Raw genomic sequence first — 19,614 nt, forward strand, 5'->3', positions numbered from 1 at the left:
ACCGGGGGGGGCGTGTGTGCCAGCCAGGTGAGCTGGAGGCAGGGGGCAACGCCCCCTGCTAGGAGCGGTGTTCGGGCTCCCGCCCACAACCACTCCCCTCTCTTTCAGGGAGGAGAGTCTTTGTGGTTCGAGGACCCGAACCCCGCGAAGTGAAATGAAGACACAGGGACATGTGATATAAGGTTAATGGGCTAGAAAAGGCCACAACTTTATTGATTACAGCAATGAAAAGGTATTGGCTTAGGCATTGGATCGCGAAACAAGTGGGTTTATTCACCAGGGGTTCATCACGTGTTGATGCTAATCCAACTATAGGCTCACCCCTGATGTCACCGAGGGTCGTGCCATGGCTTCCCACCAAGCAGGCTTCGGACAGAATACACGACCGCCAGATTCCTTTAACGGAATACCCCTAGAAATTGAAGGCATAGGCGATGGCCACACCTAGCACTTCGACACACCACAACACATTATTCCAATGCCTAACCGCCACCCGAGCTAAAGGCTCGCCGCCAATACCTTCAGAGCTGCAACCAATCCCAGACGCTTCTGCTGACACTAGCTAACCAAATGTCATTCCCCAGATCCGATAGGTGAACACCGTCATTCCGGTACAAAGCTTGGTCACCGATCCGGATACGGTCATGATAAATGACTCGGCCATACATAAAGCGCACCCAACGGGCTACCGCCCGATTTACGAGTTTCCTGGTTCTTTCAATGGCCATACAGCTTTGCGCACCGCGCCAAACAGTTCTTTTCAAGAAGGAGGACCAGAACACCGTTGTTCTGGGACACACGGCTGCAAATGCATTCAAGTCTCTTTTTATGCTCCATAACAAGTCCACACTCCTTCTGTTAGCGAGGTCATTCTCCCCCAAATGAATCACAAGGATGTCGGGAGGGCCGAACTTGGCTACTTTCTCCCACAGCAATGGCATAAGCTCCTCCCAACGCATGCCTCTTCTCGGAAACCAGGAAACTCGAACACCATGTGGAAGGCCAAGATTGTGTGCAAGGCCGCAGCTCACCGCTCGTACGCAGGCCCAATGAACTACACTGTGGCTGCAAATCCACACGCTTCTCCTGAGCATAGCTTGCGCTTTGGCTCCCTTCTCAGGTCCGGCTTACACGTGCGATAAGAATCTAATGGCTTCTTCTCAACATACGGGACGACCGCCACAGACCAGGTGCCATTTTCAATTTGATCCCAGCATGCTAGAGGGATCCTGGAAGCCTTCCTTTGGACTTTTATCATAGCTAATGGTGGCAGCCACCCCAGAAAGCGCACAGGCTGTTCTGACTCTTCATCCATGTCACCCGTTTTTGACTTGCTCTTCTTACACACGTGCTTCTTCTTGGTGTGTCTTTTACCTGACGGTTTGTCCCCCCTCAACTGTCTGAAGCTCCCCCTCCAGCTGCTGGGCCTACGGCACCCGGTATTCCCAGGCGGTCTCCCATCCAAGTACTAACCAGGCCTGACCCTGCTTAGCTTCCGAGATCAGGCATGTTCAGGGTAGTATGGCCGTAGACGCACAGGACGACAAAGAGAAATGAGGCCGGGGTGAGAGGCTGGCACTGCAGCATAAAGGCTGCTGGACACGCCCCCCTCCCATGGCACCTGGTTGGACGGCCACCGGGGGGGGCGTGAGTGCCAGCCAGGTGAGCTGGAGGCAGGGGGCAACGCCCCCTGCTAGGAGCGGTGTTCGGGCTCCCGCCCACAACCACTCCCCTCTCTTTCAGGGAGGAGAGTCTTTATCAGTGCCTGCATGCCCACTTGATGCCTAATAATGGAATGTTTTAATAATACTATTAATCCTCTCCAGGGCATTCATCCTAATCTGAAATGCTTCTGCATACTTAGCCTAGTGAATTGCCGTTGTAAAATAAGGAGGAAAAAGAAAGTCATGCCTAAACTATAGTAATACTTTCACGGAATTAACCATGTGCAGATATGTTTAGGATTACACAGTTACTATACAAATATAATAGAACCCATAGTAGGGGGTGTACATATTTGATAATTTTGGTTTCACTTGCTCCATACCCTCCAACATCCCACTGATAAAAATTGGGGCACTTTTTGGGTCCAAACTCCCATGGGAGCCAGCTGATTTGTGCAAGACAAAAAAGAAAAAACAACAACAATTTTTTGGTCCAGTGCTCTGGAGCAAGCCTGCTGGCTCACATCAGAGCACTGAATCAAAAAGTGGGACTTTCTAGGTTCTAGGTTCCGATCAGAAGCTGGGATAGCTTCTGTTGTTCCGAGATATCCTGTTCAAAATGGGTCTGTTGAGGGGTATCTTCTTGTTTTCCCAAGCTTTTAAAGTATTCACAAAACTTCATCACCATTTTGATGCACATTTTCCCCAATATACAATCCATATTTTTGTATTTAATTTTTGTATTTATTTTTGTATTTAATTTTGCCTAACCTACACATTTATACTAGGGCTTGCAGGAACAGCCCCTCCTTCACACTCTAGCCCTGATACTAGCTCCAATATCAGGGTGATTTGCCCTGTGCCTATCTGGGGACCCTGCACCCCACCATGGACCCACCCCCAATGCAATTTGGGTGGGGTGGGGCTAAGATATTTTTAAGAGTTTTTCAACCTGTAGAAAAGATATGGGGTAGTGCACGCCACCCAGGATCTGATACTGTGTGGTGTCTTTCTCCACAAGCTGGCTGTTGCACCATAAATACTTTTATAATGTTTTATACTTTGATGTTTTAATATATGTCTTACATTTTGTACATTGTCTGCATTAATTTATGTAAGCTGCTTTGAGTCCCAGATGAGGAGAGCAATGGGGTATACTTTAAAAAAAATATATATATATATATGTCTAGGAAGTAATCTCAAAAGCATTAAAAATACTAATAACTGAAATCCCACATGTTTGATTAATCTTCAGGGAAATGGTTTCCCATCCAGAGGTTACTTAACTCTTGTTTCCTCTTCCACCTGGCTCAATTTGAAAGCACAGCCTTTGTGCGTTCCTTGTTGGTGTAATGCTCTCTATGCAAAAATAGTGTTGTGGAACAAATCCTGATGAAGTTTCCACATAGAATTGTGATGGGGTGCAGAACCTATTTATTTTTCTTGATGGCGTCATTCATCCTAAAAAAAAAAGTCGTATCACTGACAAACCCATCCATCAACTTTGCATAGAACACAACTTCTGTGGTAATTTGCAATGGGAGGGAGACACATGAAGTAGGTAAGGATTTGTTTTGTCTGTTCAGTTATTTATGAAAGAGAAAGTATGAAAGAGAGATTCTAATATTGTGAAAGTACAATTGCTGGCTAGGACAGATGGGAGTTGTCGTCCAAGACATATGGAAAGCATCAGGTTTTGTTATTATATAATAAACCAGTGCTTTGGGGGGGCACTCAAGGGTATAAAGTACCGGCACCTTCCTTCCCACAAATTCTAAAAGTGTAACACTTTTTAAAAAGCACTAAATATATTATTGTTTTAAGTAAGATATATTTCTATACTTATATAGGGGGTGGGCTTTCAAGCTGTAGTTTCATCTGACTTGCTCAAGATGGAATGCTTACAATATATTCATATACAGAAGAACTGAAGTGGATTTATTAGACTAATGAACATTTCCCATCACATCATGAGGAGATTCCTCAATATTCTGGGCATCAATATTAGAGATGTAATGGAAATTTCACCTAAATAAAACTTTGAGGGGAACATAGGTGGCAGATTGAAAAGGTAAAACTAAGATTTGTTGTGGCAAAGATGAGAAGAAACCATTTGTGACAATGCAATGGCATATACAGAAAAGAGCTAAATCCAGAAGCAATAGTAAATATGGATTTTATGGTGGCCCTCATTGCAGTCAACAGAGTTGCTGAGTTTCACACATTATTTATATATCTTCCTATGCAATTTAGCCCAAGTGAACACAAAGTTGTATAAATAATGTGTGAAACTCAGCAACAGATTGTTCTTCAGGGCAAAGAGCCAGAAGGAGGTTGAACATTGTTGTACTCTCCTCAACATACACAGTATGAGCCTAATGAACCAGTTTTGTTGTTTATCTGCTTTGCACAATTCCTCTTGAATGTATTAATTCATCTTCTTCCTCTCTCCTACCCTCTACATTTCTTTCTAGATCATAGGCCTGTTGTGAAAAGTACAATGGAAAACCAGACCATTGTGGATGAGTTTATTCTTCTGGGGCTTTCTGATGATGCAACACTCCAAGTTTTCCTGTTTCTGATTTTCTTGTCCATCTACCTAATAACCCTTGTAGGAAACATGCTTATCATGCTGGTGATAAGGGTTAACCCTCAGTTACATACCCCGATGTATTTCTTTCTTACTAACTTATCCTTCCTTGACATCTGCTATTCCTCAGTAACAGTTCCCAAGATGCTTGAAAGCCTCCTAGCTAGTAAGAAGACAATTTCTCTCAATGGCTGCATCACTCAGATCTTTTGCTTCATTTTCATGGTTGGAACGGAGATCTTCTTACTTTCAGCAATGGCATATGACCGCTTTGCTGCCATTTGCAACCCACTGAGATACAGCACCATTATCAGCCACCGTGTATGTGTCCAAATGGTGGTAGCTGCATGGATATCGGGCTTCTTGGATTCCCTTGTTAATACACTCTTTTTAACTGGCTTGCACTTCTGCGGTCCCAGAAATATTAACCATTTCAGCTGTGAGTTGCCTTTGCTGCTGCAGCTGTCTTGCAGTAGTACCTTTCCCAATGAAATGGTGATTCTGACCTTCAGCATGACATTAGGGTTTGCCTCCCTCCTTCTAATTGTAGCTTCCTATATGCGCATTATTAGCACCATTCTCAAGATACGTTCGGCGGAAGGAAGGCAGAAGGCATTTTCAACTTGTGCTTCCCATCTCACTGTGGTCCTCCTGTTTTGTGGGACAGCATTCATTAGGTACATGAGACCTGCATCTGGGTACTCACAGACATTAGACAAGCTGGTGTCCATTCAGTACAGCATCCTCACCCCCATGTTAAACCCTATCATATACAGCCTAAAAAACAAAGAAGTGAAGATAGCTTTAAATAAGCTCCTAAGAAAATGACTTTGATCAAGGCTTGACAATGATTTAGATTTTCATACTATCGTGATTTTCATACTATCCTGATTTTTAAAATGAAATTATGTGTGAGAAAAACCTATGCACACTGTTATACATTTGAGGGGACTGGTAAGGGGGAGGTTTAGCGGAGCCAGAACAATTATTTTATTTATTTATTTACTTATTTAATTTATATACTGCATAATTGTAGAAAAAACCTCAAGGCAGTTTACCGAAAGTGAATGATTTGCTAGGGAAACTATTGATGATTGCCTCCCCCAAGCTAGGTGTTGAGTCATCCTGATCTGCCTTGCCTGCTGCCTCCGTCCACCTGCCCACTAGACCAACCTGCTCAGTACTGCGCCTTAGCTGCCAGGGCTCTATGCCCCCTCAAAAATGTGTGTCCAGGGGCACACACAGGGGCTCACCTGCTCCCCCCCCATGCTATGTCTCTGGGTAGATCAGCAGCAGCAGCAGCAGCTGGAAGTGGCTTGGAACTAGTCTAATTTTATGTCAGCTCAACTTGCACCATCATGCTTTACACCAGCTTTTTCCACCTAGGATTGTTCCCTTAGTAATATCTGAATTCTTATGCAATGGGAATTTTTGTCAACTTGCAAAACATTTATGAAATGTTGTTTGATTAATAATTACATTATAATAATTTCAATCATATTTTTTTTATTATTTATACACCGCCCATCTGGCTGGGTTTCCCCAGCCACTCTAGGTGACTTCCAACACATATAAAAGCATAATGAAACATCAAACATCAACAACCTCCTGACACAGGGCTGCCTTCAGATGTCTTCTAAAAGTTGTGTATTTCTTCATTTGCTTAACATCTGATGGGAGGGTGTTCCACAGGGAGAGGACCACTCCCAAGAAGGCCCTCTGCCTGGTTCCCTGTAACTTCACTTCTCACAGTGAGGGAACCGCCAGAAGGCCCTTGGAAGTGGACCTCGGTGTCCATGCTGAATGATGGTGGCAGAGGCATTTCTTCAGGTTTAGACTTTCCAACAAAAATATGAAAGAAGAGACTTAACATTCCTGGATACTGGGGGGGGGGGGGAGTATGCTTTTCTATTCCATGACATTTTAGCATGCTAATTGCAAGAAAAAAATCAGGTTAAAATTTGAACACGCTGAATCTGATAGCATATTTCTCATGGTTCTGTGAAAAAGATAAAAATCCAAAACCTGTATGAATATTAAAATGTTTATAACAATTTTCTATAGCAGTTTTTTAAATAGTTTTTGTATTTGAATATATCTGAATAGCCTTTGTGTGCAATGAAAATGTTACATTAACTGGCACATATAAAAGGAGAAAAAGCAGGTATTTTACAGGGGGGAAAGACGATAATCAAATGGTGTACTGACAAAAAATAAAAAAAAAATACACACTTATGGCTTTGCCAACTGATTCAGCAACATACCACTAAAATAAGAAGTTGAGTCTGGCCATTGTCAAGATTCTTCTTGCAAGAGTGCCTCTTGAAAAACATGAGTATTTGTGAATGTATTGCTGCATGCCACCACAATCTCCAAGCAGAGCTAGATTCTAGCAGCAATTCCTCAGCTCCACCCAGCTTTCCCTTCTCTGCAGCACTTTCTTCTTCCACTGCTGGCACTGGAGAAATCAATTAACAGCAGCTCTTCAGCTGCAGCGAGTTCACCCTTTTCAAAGGCATTGTCTTCCTCCTTCACTTCTACTGATGGGATCTCTGTGCAGTCCAGGTCCTTCAGATTTCCATCCACCTTCTGGATCTCTTTAGTCACTTTCCATCTGGGTGCATTGCAGCTAGACTCCTGGGTCACTTTTAAGCCCCTGTATAACTTTTAACACATCACATGGCATCACACTTTCCTCTCCACAGCAGCTGATCCATTTTATCCAGCTGTTGGCTTTGTAGCTGCATATCCTTTTGGATATGAAGCACATTGGAGACGGTGGTGTATTTATGGAATATTGAGACATGTATGCAACCTGAGCCTATGATGGAGGGAAGCACAGCATCAATACCCCAAGAGGGTCTTGTTTCTCCCATATCCTCTGCCTTGGATTTAAGCAGACAACAAACATCATGCTCTGTTTCTGTGCCTTTCCAGCTTGCTGCTTTTGCCTCCAGCTTCTAGCTCACATAACAGCTAACTCTTAACTCTGGCTTTTGTCCTTCTCACTATCTGCAAATAGAGAAAGGGTGCCATCTCCCACAAAGCCCTTCCTTTGGTCTCCTTAGACCACACCCGGATTCTAGTCTGGATATTTCCCAGAATTTGAAGGCTTGATTATCACTTGCTGGATTTAGGAATTAGAGAGGTCTAGCATCCTGCTTAACATTCCAAGCCTTGATTAAATTCTAATACTCATTGGATTCGGAGATTAGAGACGTCTGGAACCCACAAACTCATACCAATACTATCATGAGACCATCTGAAGAGAAAGAATGAAAGCATCACTGGTTAGAGTTTGACACTTCTCCCCAGGGTGTTTCTAAACAAGGCTGTGGGGGCTCAGGTCACGGATCTCTTCTGTGTCTAGCTTTGATGTTACTGGCTCATGAGAGTTGGTGGGTTATAAGCTCTTTATATTGTGAGTGAGCATTATTTTCTTGGAAAATATTCAAAAGGGCCAGTTCTAATACCTGTTTATTTATTTTGCATATTTCTTGTAGGACCACTGTCCCAAAGAGTTGTATTTGCACATACTTTTGTAACCCATGAAAACTTTTAATAAAAATTATGCAACAAAAAGTGTCTGATTTGTTGAGTAGTAACGGAGAGTGCCTTGGGTTTGCACATCTTGTGTTGTGCCGTTCATGGAGGTTATTGAGGAGCATTCCTGTAGGACAGGGATGGAGAGCCTTTGACCCCTTAGAGGTTGCTGGACTACAAATCCCATCATTTCTGAACATTACCCATGTGGGCTGGGACTGATGGGATTTGAAGTCCAACCATATCTAGAGATATATAGGTTCCTCTTGGTTGATTTTATTTCTGAATTAAAGGTTTCATGAAATAGAAAGGATTTACAACCTTTTCAGCCAGGCAGAAATGTTCATGTGTTTCTAACCACTTCAGGGGAAAGTTCCTAAATGTTGGAGTTTTGAGACTTTGGAAGAAGATGAATAATAAACTGAAGTTATTCTGGTGTGTGGACATTTTGCCCCTAAAATTTAAAAGTGAAAGGAAACAGCTGGGCAAATCTGATTTTCATGAAAGTGTTGCCATTCCTAGGTGCTACGGTTGGTGAGTGGTTTTGAGAATCTAAGAGTATCTGAACCTTGACCTCGTTGACCTATTATTGAAATAGATTTGATATTTGATTTTCTGTTTAATCCCAACAAATGGATTTTGCAGCAGAATTCTGAATAAATAAAGTAATGGAAATAATAAATGCTTAGACCCAGTACTGGACACATGATAAAGTTACTGAAATCAATTGGTTTCAATAGGTCTTCATTGTGTATTACATAGTTCAGGGGTGAAAAATCTTTTCCAGGTCAAGGACTGCATTGACCCATGGCAACTCATGGCACACATTAAAGTGGATGTGCCTCAAGTGTAAAAGTGGGTGTGACCATTTTAATTTTTAATTTTAAAAGGATACTTTTGGTCACAAAAATCTCTTGACATCACAGTGTCAGAGGAGGCAACTCATATGAGTGAAAGGTAAAAGCATTGTGCTCCCCCCATTTTTTTACCTGCATTCTACAGCATTACTAATTAAATCAATGACACTGTAAAAAGCCAGAGACATGTACAACAACTCACCTATCATAAAAAGCTTGGTGAAAATCAGTAGCTCACCTGACTGAGCTGAGCTGCTGCTGCATGGTGGGATGGAGAGGAAGAGGGGCAAGGTTGACTTGATTAAATGCATTAGGTGCTCCTGCTGGTGAATTTGTACCGTGATGGCTTTCCATCCTGGAATTTAGCCACAACTCATCCAAAGGGAGGTCAGATGATCAGTGCAGCCCCACTATGCCATCCACTTCTGGTGAGATTACCTATGATTATCACCTGAACTCCTGCATAACAAATTATTGAACATTGATGGAAGGCTACTCCTTCTGGACAGTTTTGCAGCTATCAGGGTCATTTGTTGTTGTCTCAGCACCTCACTGACCCACGCTTGAGTTGCATTGTGGGTTTAACTAATCACCTATGGGCTAAGTAGATTGGGGGCAGCTGTTCACTATGTTGTAGGGGTTGGGAATTTTTTTCCACCTGGGGGCCACTTTCTCTTCTTGGAAACTTTCTGAGAACCACATGTTATGAAATCAACAACAAATGTCAATTTAAAAGTGTGGATAGTGGATATTTTTGCCCAGGTTTGAAGCAGAGATGGTCGCTAGATGGCTCCTGCATTGTATCCTGTAGAATATGAATATTCCTGATCCTGGTATGTTAAAATTGAATAAAGTTGCTTTAGTTAGTCCAGTGATAGGTGTCTCATCTTACTTTGCACATCTTTCTGAAACATGTTAATTTAAAGATTAGCACAGTTATGTAGTGAGGTCCTATTAATGTTTAGCCAGAACTAAATCTCACTGGTTTCAATAAGGCTTACTTCTTAGTCTGTTTGTAGGAGTTTGCATTCACAGAGTCCCTTGTTCTAGAGATGTCTTAAGGAGAACCTGGAGCTAGAGGCGATTGGATTCTCCAACTCCACCTGTCTCTGGGTTTTGGACTTTTTGTCAGAACGTTCTCAGAGGGTTAGAGTAGGGTCACATATGTCCACAGCCCTTAGCCTTAACACCGGCTCACCACAGGGTTGTGTGTTGAGTCCCCTGCTCTATACTCTCTATACGTATGATTGTACAGCCATTTATTCCAGCAACAAAATCATCAAGTTTGCTGATGACACTACGGTGGTGGGGCTCATTTCAGGAGGGGATGAGTCCGCCTATCGGGACGAGGTGGAGCGGCTTTGTGCTTGGTGTGGAGAGAACAATCTGGCTCTTAATACGGCTAAGACCAAGGAATTGGTGGTGGATTACAGGAAAAAAAAGGCGGACATTCAGCCTTTGTATATCAACGGGGAACGGGTGGAGAGGGTGGCGGAATTCAGGTTTTTGGGAGTGACTATCGATCAGGGCATGACTTGGAGCGCAAATACCACTGCTCTGGTGAAGAAGGCCCAGCAGAGAATTTATTTCCTCAGACTTTTAAAGAAGAACAATCTGAGTGAGAGACTGCTGGTGTCCTTCTACCGAGGTTCCATAGAGAGCGTTCTTACATACTGTATTTGTGCCTGGTTCTCCAGTTGTACAGCTAGGAAGAGGAAGGTGCTCCAGAAGGTCATAACCACAGCCCAAAGGATTATTGGTCATCCCCTCCCATCTTTGGAAGAACTGTACGGTTCCCGTTGTCTTAGGAAAGCAAACAATATCCTGCAGGATGTATCTCACCCGGGATACAGTCTGTTTGTACTACTGCCTTCTGGCAGGAGATACAGAAACATCAAGTCAAGGACAAACAGACTGAAAAATAGTTTCTACCCAAGAGCTGTGGCCTTCTTAAATGCTGTAACTCGATAGTGTGACCTGGGAGTTTGATGGGTGTGGGTGTGGGTGTGGCTGAAATGTGGTTTGTTTGGTTGTTGTTGTTGTTTTGCTTTTGTTGTTTTTAAGGGATGGCATCCAATTTCGTTGCACTTGTGCAATGTTGCACTTGTGTAATGACAATAAAGAATCTATCTATCTATCTATCTATCTATCTATCTATCTATCTATATCATGCACTTTTGAAAAATGTAATCGCTTTGCTTATAATTGGTTTGCTTTGATTTGCTTCACTTATTCACACAGAAATTCCTCAAGAATAATAGCTACCACATTTTCAGATATGACAGGACACTGACAATTTCCCTTGATTTTTTTATAAAGCATTTATATACCACCTAATTATTCATATTTCTTAGAGGTGTACATGAAATTGCAATACATGACACAGATCTAAATAAAAAGTGGTTTAGACAATGAAGTAGGAGTACTTAATGAAGCCTCCAGGGTTCCAGAGTCCCAACTTCCTACAAACCTCCTGTGATTAAAGATGACCCAGATAAATACATTTGCTGCTCTTCTTTGCAATCAAAGATTTTACTGCAAGGTATGATTTGCTGGTTTCACCTTAAATAATTGTCATCAAATTCCAGAGCAGCGATGGGTGGATATGACAGCTTTGTTTTGCTGGAGAACTCCATTACAAAATTCACAAAAATGTGAATTTCAAAGAATGGCTGTGGTTTTGTTTACATATTGTTTTGAGAAGTGTGGATTAGGTAAGTTCACCTTTAAATGGGTATTGAATTAAATTTCTTCCCCATCCTTATTCAGGCGTACTAGGTTTTTTCTTGTTTCTTGGTTTGTTTGTTTTTTTGGAATTCTACAAATTGGGGATATTTGTCACAATTTATCAAAAGAAATGTTAGTGAGCCTAATGAAGAAAGCACAGGGTCACATCATGCAATGATAAAGAACTGACCCCCCCCCCCCATGATGTTGGGCTACAACTCACATCATCCATCAGCATCTCTCTGGGATTTTGGGGTCTTTCAAAATATGTGTAGCTTGCCATTTTTTAGTGACTATATGGAACAGGTAATTTATTCTGCAGATGCAAAACAGTTCTTGTCATTAGAAGAATTAAATTTAGAACATTGGTTTAAGCATTTATGAAAGAAAGGAATCTTTAACATGCATTTCAAGGAGTTTAGAATTGAAATATTTTAATAATAAGCTTATATAAGCTATACCTGTTTGTCCAATGACAGCCTCATAATTTCAAGTTTTCATTAATTTTTTTCTGCCTCTGCTCCTTTCCTTTATAGATGTTATTTTCTATTCTACAAAGAAAAATGATGGCTCCAAATGAAGACTGGATATCCAGTGAGGAATGCAGCTGCTATACTGCAAAAGCATATTGGATTTTTCACTTTCCCATAATCTGCACCATGCCATGGTTTCCCAACATTATCACCGTGTTTTGTGATGCATCTTAAGATGCATACTTGGAGATCAATCTGAGGTGCTGTTGCCACAACCAGAAGTATTCATGTTTGGAAAGCATTCCAAAACATAGTATATTGTGGTGTAGCAATTCTTAAAGGTTTGTGCAGTATATTGTTCTTATCACAATTCCTTTGAGTCTGGTTAGCATTACAGGAACAACATAACAGGGGGGGAAATAGCCACCCCCTTCCCTTAACTTCTTAGTAAATAATAAAGAATGGCATGGGCAAACAGTAGTGATGTCACGGAGTTTATTTTGTTGGGGTTTTCTGATCTTCTTCAGCTGCAGCTTCTGCTTTTTCTGGTATTTGCGATTATGTATATTGTGACCTTATTGGGAAATATCACCATCATTTTGCTCACAACAATTGATCCAGCCCTTCAAAACCCCATGTATTTCTTTCTCAGGAATTTGTCTTTCTTGGAGATCTGTTTCACTCTAGTTATAGTCCCTCAAATGTTGGTGAACCTCCTTTCAGAGAACAAAACCATTTCCTTCCCTGGGTGTGTCATGCAAATGTATTTCTTTTTCTTTTTTGGAAGTTCTGAGTGTTTTCTCCTGGCTTCCATGGCTTATGACCGCTACATAGCCATATGCAGCCCTTTGCACTATACAGAAATTATGAAAAAGAGGTTTTGTATCCATCTGGCCCTGTTCTCCTGGTGCTCAGGAATTCCAGTGGGGACAGTTCAGACAACATGGCTATTTAGTTTCCCATTCTGTGGTCCCAATAAGGTCAATCACTTTTTTTGTGACGGTCCACCAGTGTTAAAACTAGTCTGTGCAGACACTTATCTGTTTGAGCTGTATGCTGTCACAGGGACTATTGTAATTGTACTATCCCCATTTATCCTAATCTTGGTCTCCTATGTTCATATCATCACTACGATCTTACGAATGCCATCAGCCGAAGGCAGACACAAAGCCTTTTCCACTTGCTCTTCACATCTTGTTGTGGTGACTTTGTTCTACGGCACAGCTGGATTAACTTATTTCCGACCCAAATCCAGTTATTCTCCAAACACCCAAAAGCTGTTGTCCTTATCGTACACAGTTGTCACTCCCATGCTGAATCCCATCATCTACAGTTTGAGAAACAAGGAAGTGAAAGAAGCCATGAAGAGACTTATGAGTAGAAAAACACTGAAATTGCAGCTGTAATCGCATGAAAGACTGGAAGGGTTCCAGGGATGTAGTTCAGTAGTGGTGCATCTGTTTTGCATGCAGAAGGACCCAGGCTGAGTCTTCAACAATGAAAAAAGGGCTAAGAGAAACTCAGTGTCTGAAATCTTGGAGATCCACTCATAGACAATGTAGACAGTGTTGAACTAGATGAACTAGTGGTTTGACTGCATATGGCAACTTCCTATGTTCCTCACTCACCTGCACCTACCCTGCAAAGGTAACAGATTGAAGTATCCCTTCAGTTATTTCTTGTTGTTGCACTTTAACTTATCTCCCTGTTTTGAAAATATATTTTGAGAATGAGATATAAAGTTATAAGTGACCCCTTCTGTTGCTCTGTGATTGAGAATCATGATAGAAAATGCTGTATTCATAGAAACAGATCTATTAGGACTGGATCCACTCAATTCCCTAGCTTGCCATAAAGTCAGGCATAGCCAATGCCCTGCTGACATTGTTTAGTTCCAGTTCTCATCAGCCCCAGCCAACATGGCCAAAGGGCATGGAGGATGAGAACTGCAGTCCAACATCTGGAGACAAGCCCTGCATAAGTGTACAGCTATTGTGAATGCAGCTCTCCACTCACTGGAGGACTGTCAACAGGGAAGGAGGGATCAGGATGCACAGGGAAGGCATTGGGGACAATGTGAAAAATGAATGGACCAAACACTTCGTGGTGGTTGTTAAAAATATTTTGTGCCAGTGCTTGTTAGCGCTGCAAATAAGAACATGTATGTGTTAGGTTGGTTGGTTTATGTATTTCCTATGTATGAACTTCAGTGCTTTATTTTTTTAGATTGTCTCAAGGTGTTTGATCCAAAGATTCTTGTCCTGCTTTGAAACACACTTCTTCCAGTGGAATCATCTTCCTTGGAAGAAGCTCCTTCTGTTGGAGAAAAGCAGCCTTTCAATACAACCCATTATGGGTTGCTATCACAATGAAGTGATAGTTTCCTACAAAACTGATAATTTACAGTGGTGCCTCGCAAGACGAAATTAATCTGTTCCGCGAGTCTCTTCGTCTTGCGGTTTTTCCGTCTTGCGAAGCACAGCTTTAAGAAAAAGGAAACAAACTTGCAAGAACTCGCAAGACGTTTCGTCTTGCAAAGCAAGCCCATAGGGAAATTCGTCTTGCGAAGCACCTCAAAAGACAGAAAACTCTTTCGTCTAGCAAGTTTTTCGTCTTGCGAGGCATTCGTCTTGCGGGGCACCACTGTATACAGAACACTATGCCATGCTAAGAACATAAAATCATAGAGTTGTGGAGCTGGAAGGACCGCAAGGGTCATCTAGGCCAACTACCTGCAATGCAGGTACCTTTTGCTCAATGTGAGTCTCACGTTGCTTCCACCATGTGGTTTGAGCCTGTGTCTTGGATACTGCTGGGGTTGGTGGGAATACAGCCCTCTGTCTCATTAACTGTTGTAAGTACTGATGACAAAATGCACAGCTGATGAAGACAGAAACCCATATCAGGATTAAAATTAATCTAGAGTGTTAATCTACTCTTGTGGATAGGGGAAACAGCATATTACTTTAAACATGTTCTATTGCACCCACAAAATGTCAGTAGGGAAAACATCCCTGTTAACATAATTGTATCTGTGTTTTCTGAAAAGTAAACATTGGTTTAGTCAGATATTGCACAATTAGCATTAACTACTCTAGGGAGAATGAAGAGGGGACAATCTAATCCCAGGTGTCACTTAAGGAAATTCATATAATCAAACTTGCTCACCAAAGCACAAATCTTTCACAATCTGGGTGGCTCCTAAGCGCCTAAGATTCTGCAGGTAGGCAAATAATTTATTCGTTTTTACTTAGCAAACCTTTGCCATGTAGCTGCTTTAATCAACAGGAAATTTATGAGTTCAACCTTAGTGTATTCACATACATGTCTGGGTTTTTAATCACCTATTCCAATTTAGGAATAAGAACATAAGAAGAAGCTTGCTGGGTCAGGCCAATCTAGTCTGGCATCCCATTTTGACTGTGGACATTGTGTGATTCTTCACTTTGATTTATATGATATAACACTAATTTAGAATCAGCAAAGCTTCCTTTCCATTTCATACTGTATTCTGTCCACTTGCATTAGCCTGCATTCTACATCACTATACATGATAAATGGAGAATTCACATAATTTTAGATTAAACCTCCATAATTTTAGTCCACCTCCAGCCCCTGTCCAGTACAGCACTTTTGCACTTTCAGCATCCCAGATAAATAGCATAACATCCTCTGGTTAATTGCTTCCAGTGAAGGAGATTTCACCATCTCCAAATGTAGTGATGTGTACCCATCGGTACTTTTCCTATGGCTCCCCTCATCCCCTGTAGATAATACCATCAGTAAAGTTGGCAAAACTTGATATAAAATATACCATCAATAAACTATCATGACCCTGGTGCTAGTCTTTATCTTAAACATAATCTAAAAGGTTTGTGTAAAAATTCCTGACCTCTTAATATTAAAGATTAGCACACTAATTTGGTCTTATCAGCTAACTTTAATTATCACCTCCTGTAAGAAACAATCAGGTTACACACACAAACACACACACAGAGAGAGAGAGAGAGAGAGAGAGCGCGTGCACAATCTTCCTCCAAAAGTAAAGTCATGATTCAGGAAACAAGCAAGATAAATGGTCTTTTCTTACTAAGTTTATGGACAAGGTCTGGACAAGGTAAACAAAACAGAGGAACTTGTAAGAAATGAACAAATGATTAGCCAAAGACCCCTTCCATTTCCTCAGTGCTTTTTTCCAAGAAAATACATGCCAGAACTCACCATGAAGTTGTTATAGTAAGTTGCTGGGTGATGCAGGTCAGTCCTGAACAAATACCAGTGCCCTTAGTTCTGGTGCAAGTCAAATAAATGTCCCCATACCCCTCATTCTCTTATATTCAGGTGGATGGCTAGGACAGCTCAGAACAGTAGAGGCCTGGCTGGGAAACTTAAAACCCACCACCACTAAACGGGAGACAGATTGAAGAAAAGGAAATACAAATTGGCACTGCCCCATAGCTTCACCAATCGCAGCTAGGAGCAGCTAGGAGCTAGGTGGAGTCATAGATGTAAAATAAGTGTCAACTCACATACACTGGACAGCTTGAGGAGGAGCCTACAAAGAACTGTGTGACTAGCTCTGCGCACTCAAGGGGTCTTTGAATTTGTATGTCTTGACCGGGGCTCCCACTCTACTGCCCACCATGGCAGCCAGGTTGAAATTGGGAGAATTCCCAAAGCAGTTTGTGATATGGTATTAAAGTCTGCAGGGAAGAGATACTGTATTTCACCACATAATTGTTACATTTTTATTTTTATTTCCAAAAAGGGGTGGGTGGTGAAAAAAGTGGTGAAGAAAAAAGTGGGTATGGGGAGAGCGTTTGTGTACTGCTGGATTTGGGGATGCCTGGGAGGAGACAGATCTGCAGTAAGAAACCCTACATGCCCTGCCCCGTGAGCCCCACATGGAGAAGCAGAAGGCCCTCTACACTGGCCCTGCCTCAGGCATGCACCCCTCTGCTGCTTGCTCCCTGGCACAGGCAGTTACTGGGTGCTGGGCAAATCTGCGGGTCCCAGCTGTATGCCTCCAGGCAGGACCTCACCACCACCCCTTCCCCTGTCAAATTTCTCCTCCATTGCTGGGTCTTTGGGCTGGGCCTCCTCAGCTGCCACCGCTGCCTTCGCTCCCTGTGTGGGGCTGCCTCATTCTCCATGGGCTGAGGGCTGGCTCAGCCAACAGGCAAGGCCCACAGGCAGGCATGGGCCCACAGCAGAACAGGAAGAGCCTGGGAAACAGCTGCACCAAGAGCCATTTAATTTTTAAAAGCAGAGAAATGCTGCTGAAAGTAAACAACAACTTCAGAGCAAAATGAAGCACCTCACTCGCAAGGGATTTTCATTCTTTGGAAAGGTATTTTCACTCCTGTGACGATTATGCGTTGAATCCTTTGGGACTGATTTTAGGCCCCCCCCCAAAAAGGGGTATAGCTATTTTGCAGTGGCAATAATTATTTGGTGAAATACAGGTAGATCATTCTTGAGAGAAATCTAAACAGATAGTTTGCAGAAGTCTTATTTGAAATTACACTTGCAAATTAGTAAGTGGAGCATTTCAGTCATAGAGCCAAAAGGTATGGACTATCTCCCCGCCAATTCTGTAAATGTAATGGTTATGTTTCAAACAGATTTTTCCCAGCCACAGTTAAACATGTAACATATTCCATCTAACAGTTTCTCAATGAGGGAGTGAACAACTCTCCTACACACACTATAGTATTTTATTTTATGTGAAGTTGCTACAAGAAATTGTTGTGTAATGCAGGGTATTGGAGAGGGAGAGATGCATTGAGAACAAAATGAGCACATTAAAGAACAAGACACTAATTAACAAAGTGATGGACAATTAGACTGAGTAAGTCAACTTTTAAAGACTGATGACAATACATTCCCCCTTATCCTGCCTTGAACTGCCCATATTTGACCTGCCCATCCTTTATTGCTTTCTATATCATCTACTAACAGAAAGGAACAAGTTCAATGGTTGAAGAGTGGTAAAGAGACACTACCATCTTTTTAGAAAATTGCTTATAGAAGAAGGAACACCCCGACAGCTTTATCTGACAGTGTTCGAGACATGATGACACAGACTGAGAAAAAGTTAATTATCCAAGACAATTGGACCAGTGTTACAGAATTCATCCTTATTGGCTTTTCCAATCACCCTGAGCTTCAGGTACCTCTTTTCATCCTCTTCCTTATCATCTATGGAATAACTTTGTCAGGAAATGTCCTCATTGTTCTTGTCACAACCTTGGACCTTTCACTTCAAAGCCCCATGTATTTCTTTCTCCGGAACCTTTCTTTCTTGGAGATCTGCTTCAATTTGGTCATTGTCCCAAAGATGCTGGTCAATTTTCTGATAGAGAACAAGACCATTTCCTATGCTGGCTGTGCCACACAAATGTATTTCTTCTTCTTCTTTGGTGCAGCTGAGTGCTGTCTTCTTGCTGCCATGGCATATGACCGTTACATTGCCATCTGCAATCCCTTACGTTATCCAGACATTATGAACAGAAGGACCTGCTTCCAGTTAGCAGCTGCATCATGGTTCTCAGGCTTCCCTGTCTCTACTGTACAGACCACATGGATCTTCAGTTTGCCATTTTGTGGACCTAATAAAGTCAACCATTTCTTCTGTGACAGTCCCCCTGTTCTAGAGTTGGCTTGTGCTGATACTTACATGTTTGAAATTGAAGCTCTCACGGCCACTGTGCTCTTCATCATGTTTCCCTTCCTCTTGATTCTCCTCACATATGTTCGCATCATCACCACTATCCTGAGCATGCCTTCAGCAGAGGGACGACATAAAGCCTTCTCGACATGTTCATCTCATCTCGTAGTGGTTACTTTGTTTTACGGTACAGCTACATCTACCTATTTCCGGCCCAAATCCAGTTACTCACCAGATACAAAGAAGATCCTCTCCCTGTCCTACACAGTCATCACACCCATGTTAAATCCAATCATCTATAGCCTGAGAAACAAAGAGGTAAAAGGTGCATTGAAAAGGACATTGTGCAGGAGAATATTTGCCCAGAACACAATATTATTTGTTGATAATTAACATAGATCTGGCATGTGCATGACTTGATGACTGTGATATAAAATGGTGATTTGGATGTATGGATGGGCTTTCTTTTATCAGCTTTATATCTTATATAAATTTATGTTATAATTATTTTCAAAAAGTATCTTCAATTTTTAGGAAAATATATATCCAACCATTTGAAGAGTACAGGAATTACAGGGAAAATACAGCATGTAATGAACTTTTATTGTAAAATGTTATTTTTATTAATCAACTAGATTTCTTGTTTACAATTATTTGCCAAGACTTGTTTCTTTCTTAATTTCTTTTGATTGAAGTTATTCAGTTGGATGATAGCACTGATGAGAACAAGAGCCAATCCCATGAAACTACTGTTACTCTATATGCAGTATAGCTACTAGGACTGTACATTCTGCCACCTCTTCAGCATGGGATAATGCTTAATTCCTGTATCCCATATCTCCTCAGAAGCAGTGACCCTACTATTAGGCAAAGAGAGGTGTCAACCTCAGGTATTGAATGCTGGGAGGCAGGGAATGGCAGTGGTAAATTATTTAAGATAGTGATAGCATGCTCAGAGAATATTGGCCCTACCAGCTTACTTGCAAAAGCTACAATTTCCAGACTATCTTCAAAGGCAGTCCCATGTAGAATGCATTGCAATTGTAAGCTTGGAGGTTGGCACTGCATGAATAACCATGGCTAGCCTATC

General features: G+C 41.8%; 3 protein-coding genes across 3 annotated transcripts in view; 2 read left to right on the top strand and 1 right to left on the bottom strand.

Annotated features, from left to right (window-relative positions):
* Positions 1 to 19,614, bottom strand: part of LOC309327030 (vomeronasal type-2 receptor 26-like) — a gene marked incomplete at both ends in the record, with an annotated part of 336,857 nt that overhangs the window by 291,590 nt on the left and 25,653 nt on the right. The window lies entirely within an intron of this gene.
* Positions 4,165 to 18,917, top strand: LOC309328484 (uncharacterized protein; the record flags this gene model as incomplete). The annotated part of the gene is made up of 2 exons (XM_081838481.1): positions 4,165 to 5,055; positions 17,871 to 18,917. The coding sequence occupies 2 exons, from the start codon at positions 4,165 to 4,167 to the stop codon at positions 18,915 to 18,917; spliced, it is 1,938 nt and encodes a 645-aa protein (XP_081694607.1).
* LOC309327503 (olfactory receptor 10A4-like) lies at positions 12,316 to 13,260 on the top strand (the record flags this gene model as incomplete). The annotated part of the gene is made up of 1 exon (XM_081836804.1): positions 12,316 to 13,260. The coding sequence occupies one exon, from the start codon at positions 12,316 to 12,318 to the stop codon at positions 13,258 to 13,260; it is 945 nt and encodes a 314-aa protein (XP_081692930.1).

The sequence above is a fragment of the Podarcis erhardii genome (genome assembly GCF_964252035.2).
Source record: "Podarcis erhardii genome assembly, chromosome: 13".
In the NCBI taxonomy this organism is placed as follows: Eukaryota; Metazoa; Chordata; class Lepidosauria; order Squamata; family Lacertidae; genus Podarcis; species Podarcis erhardii.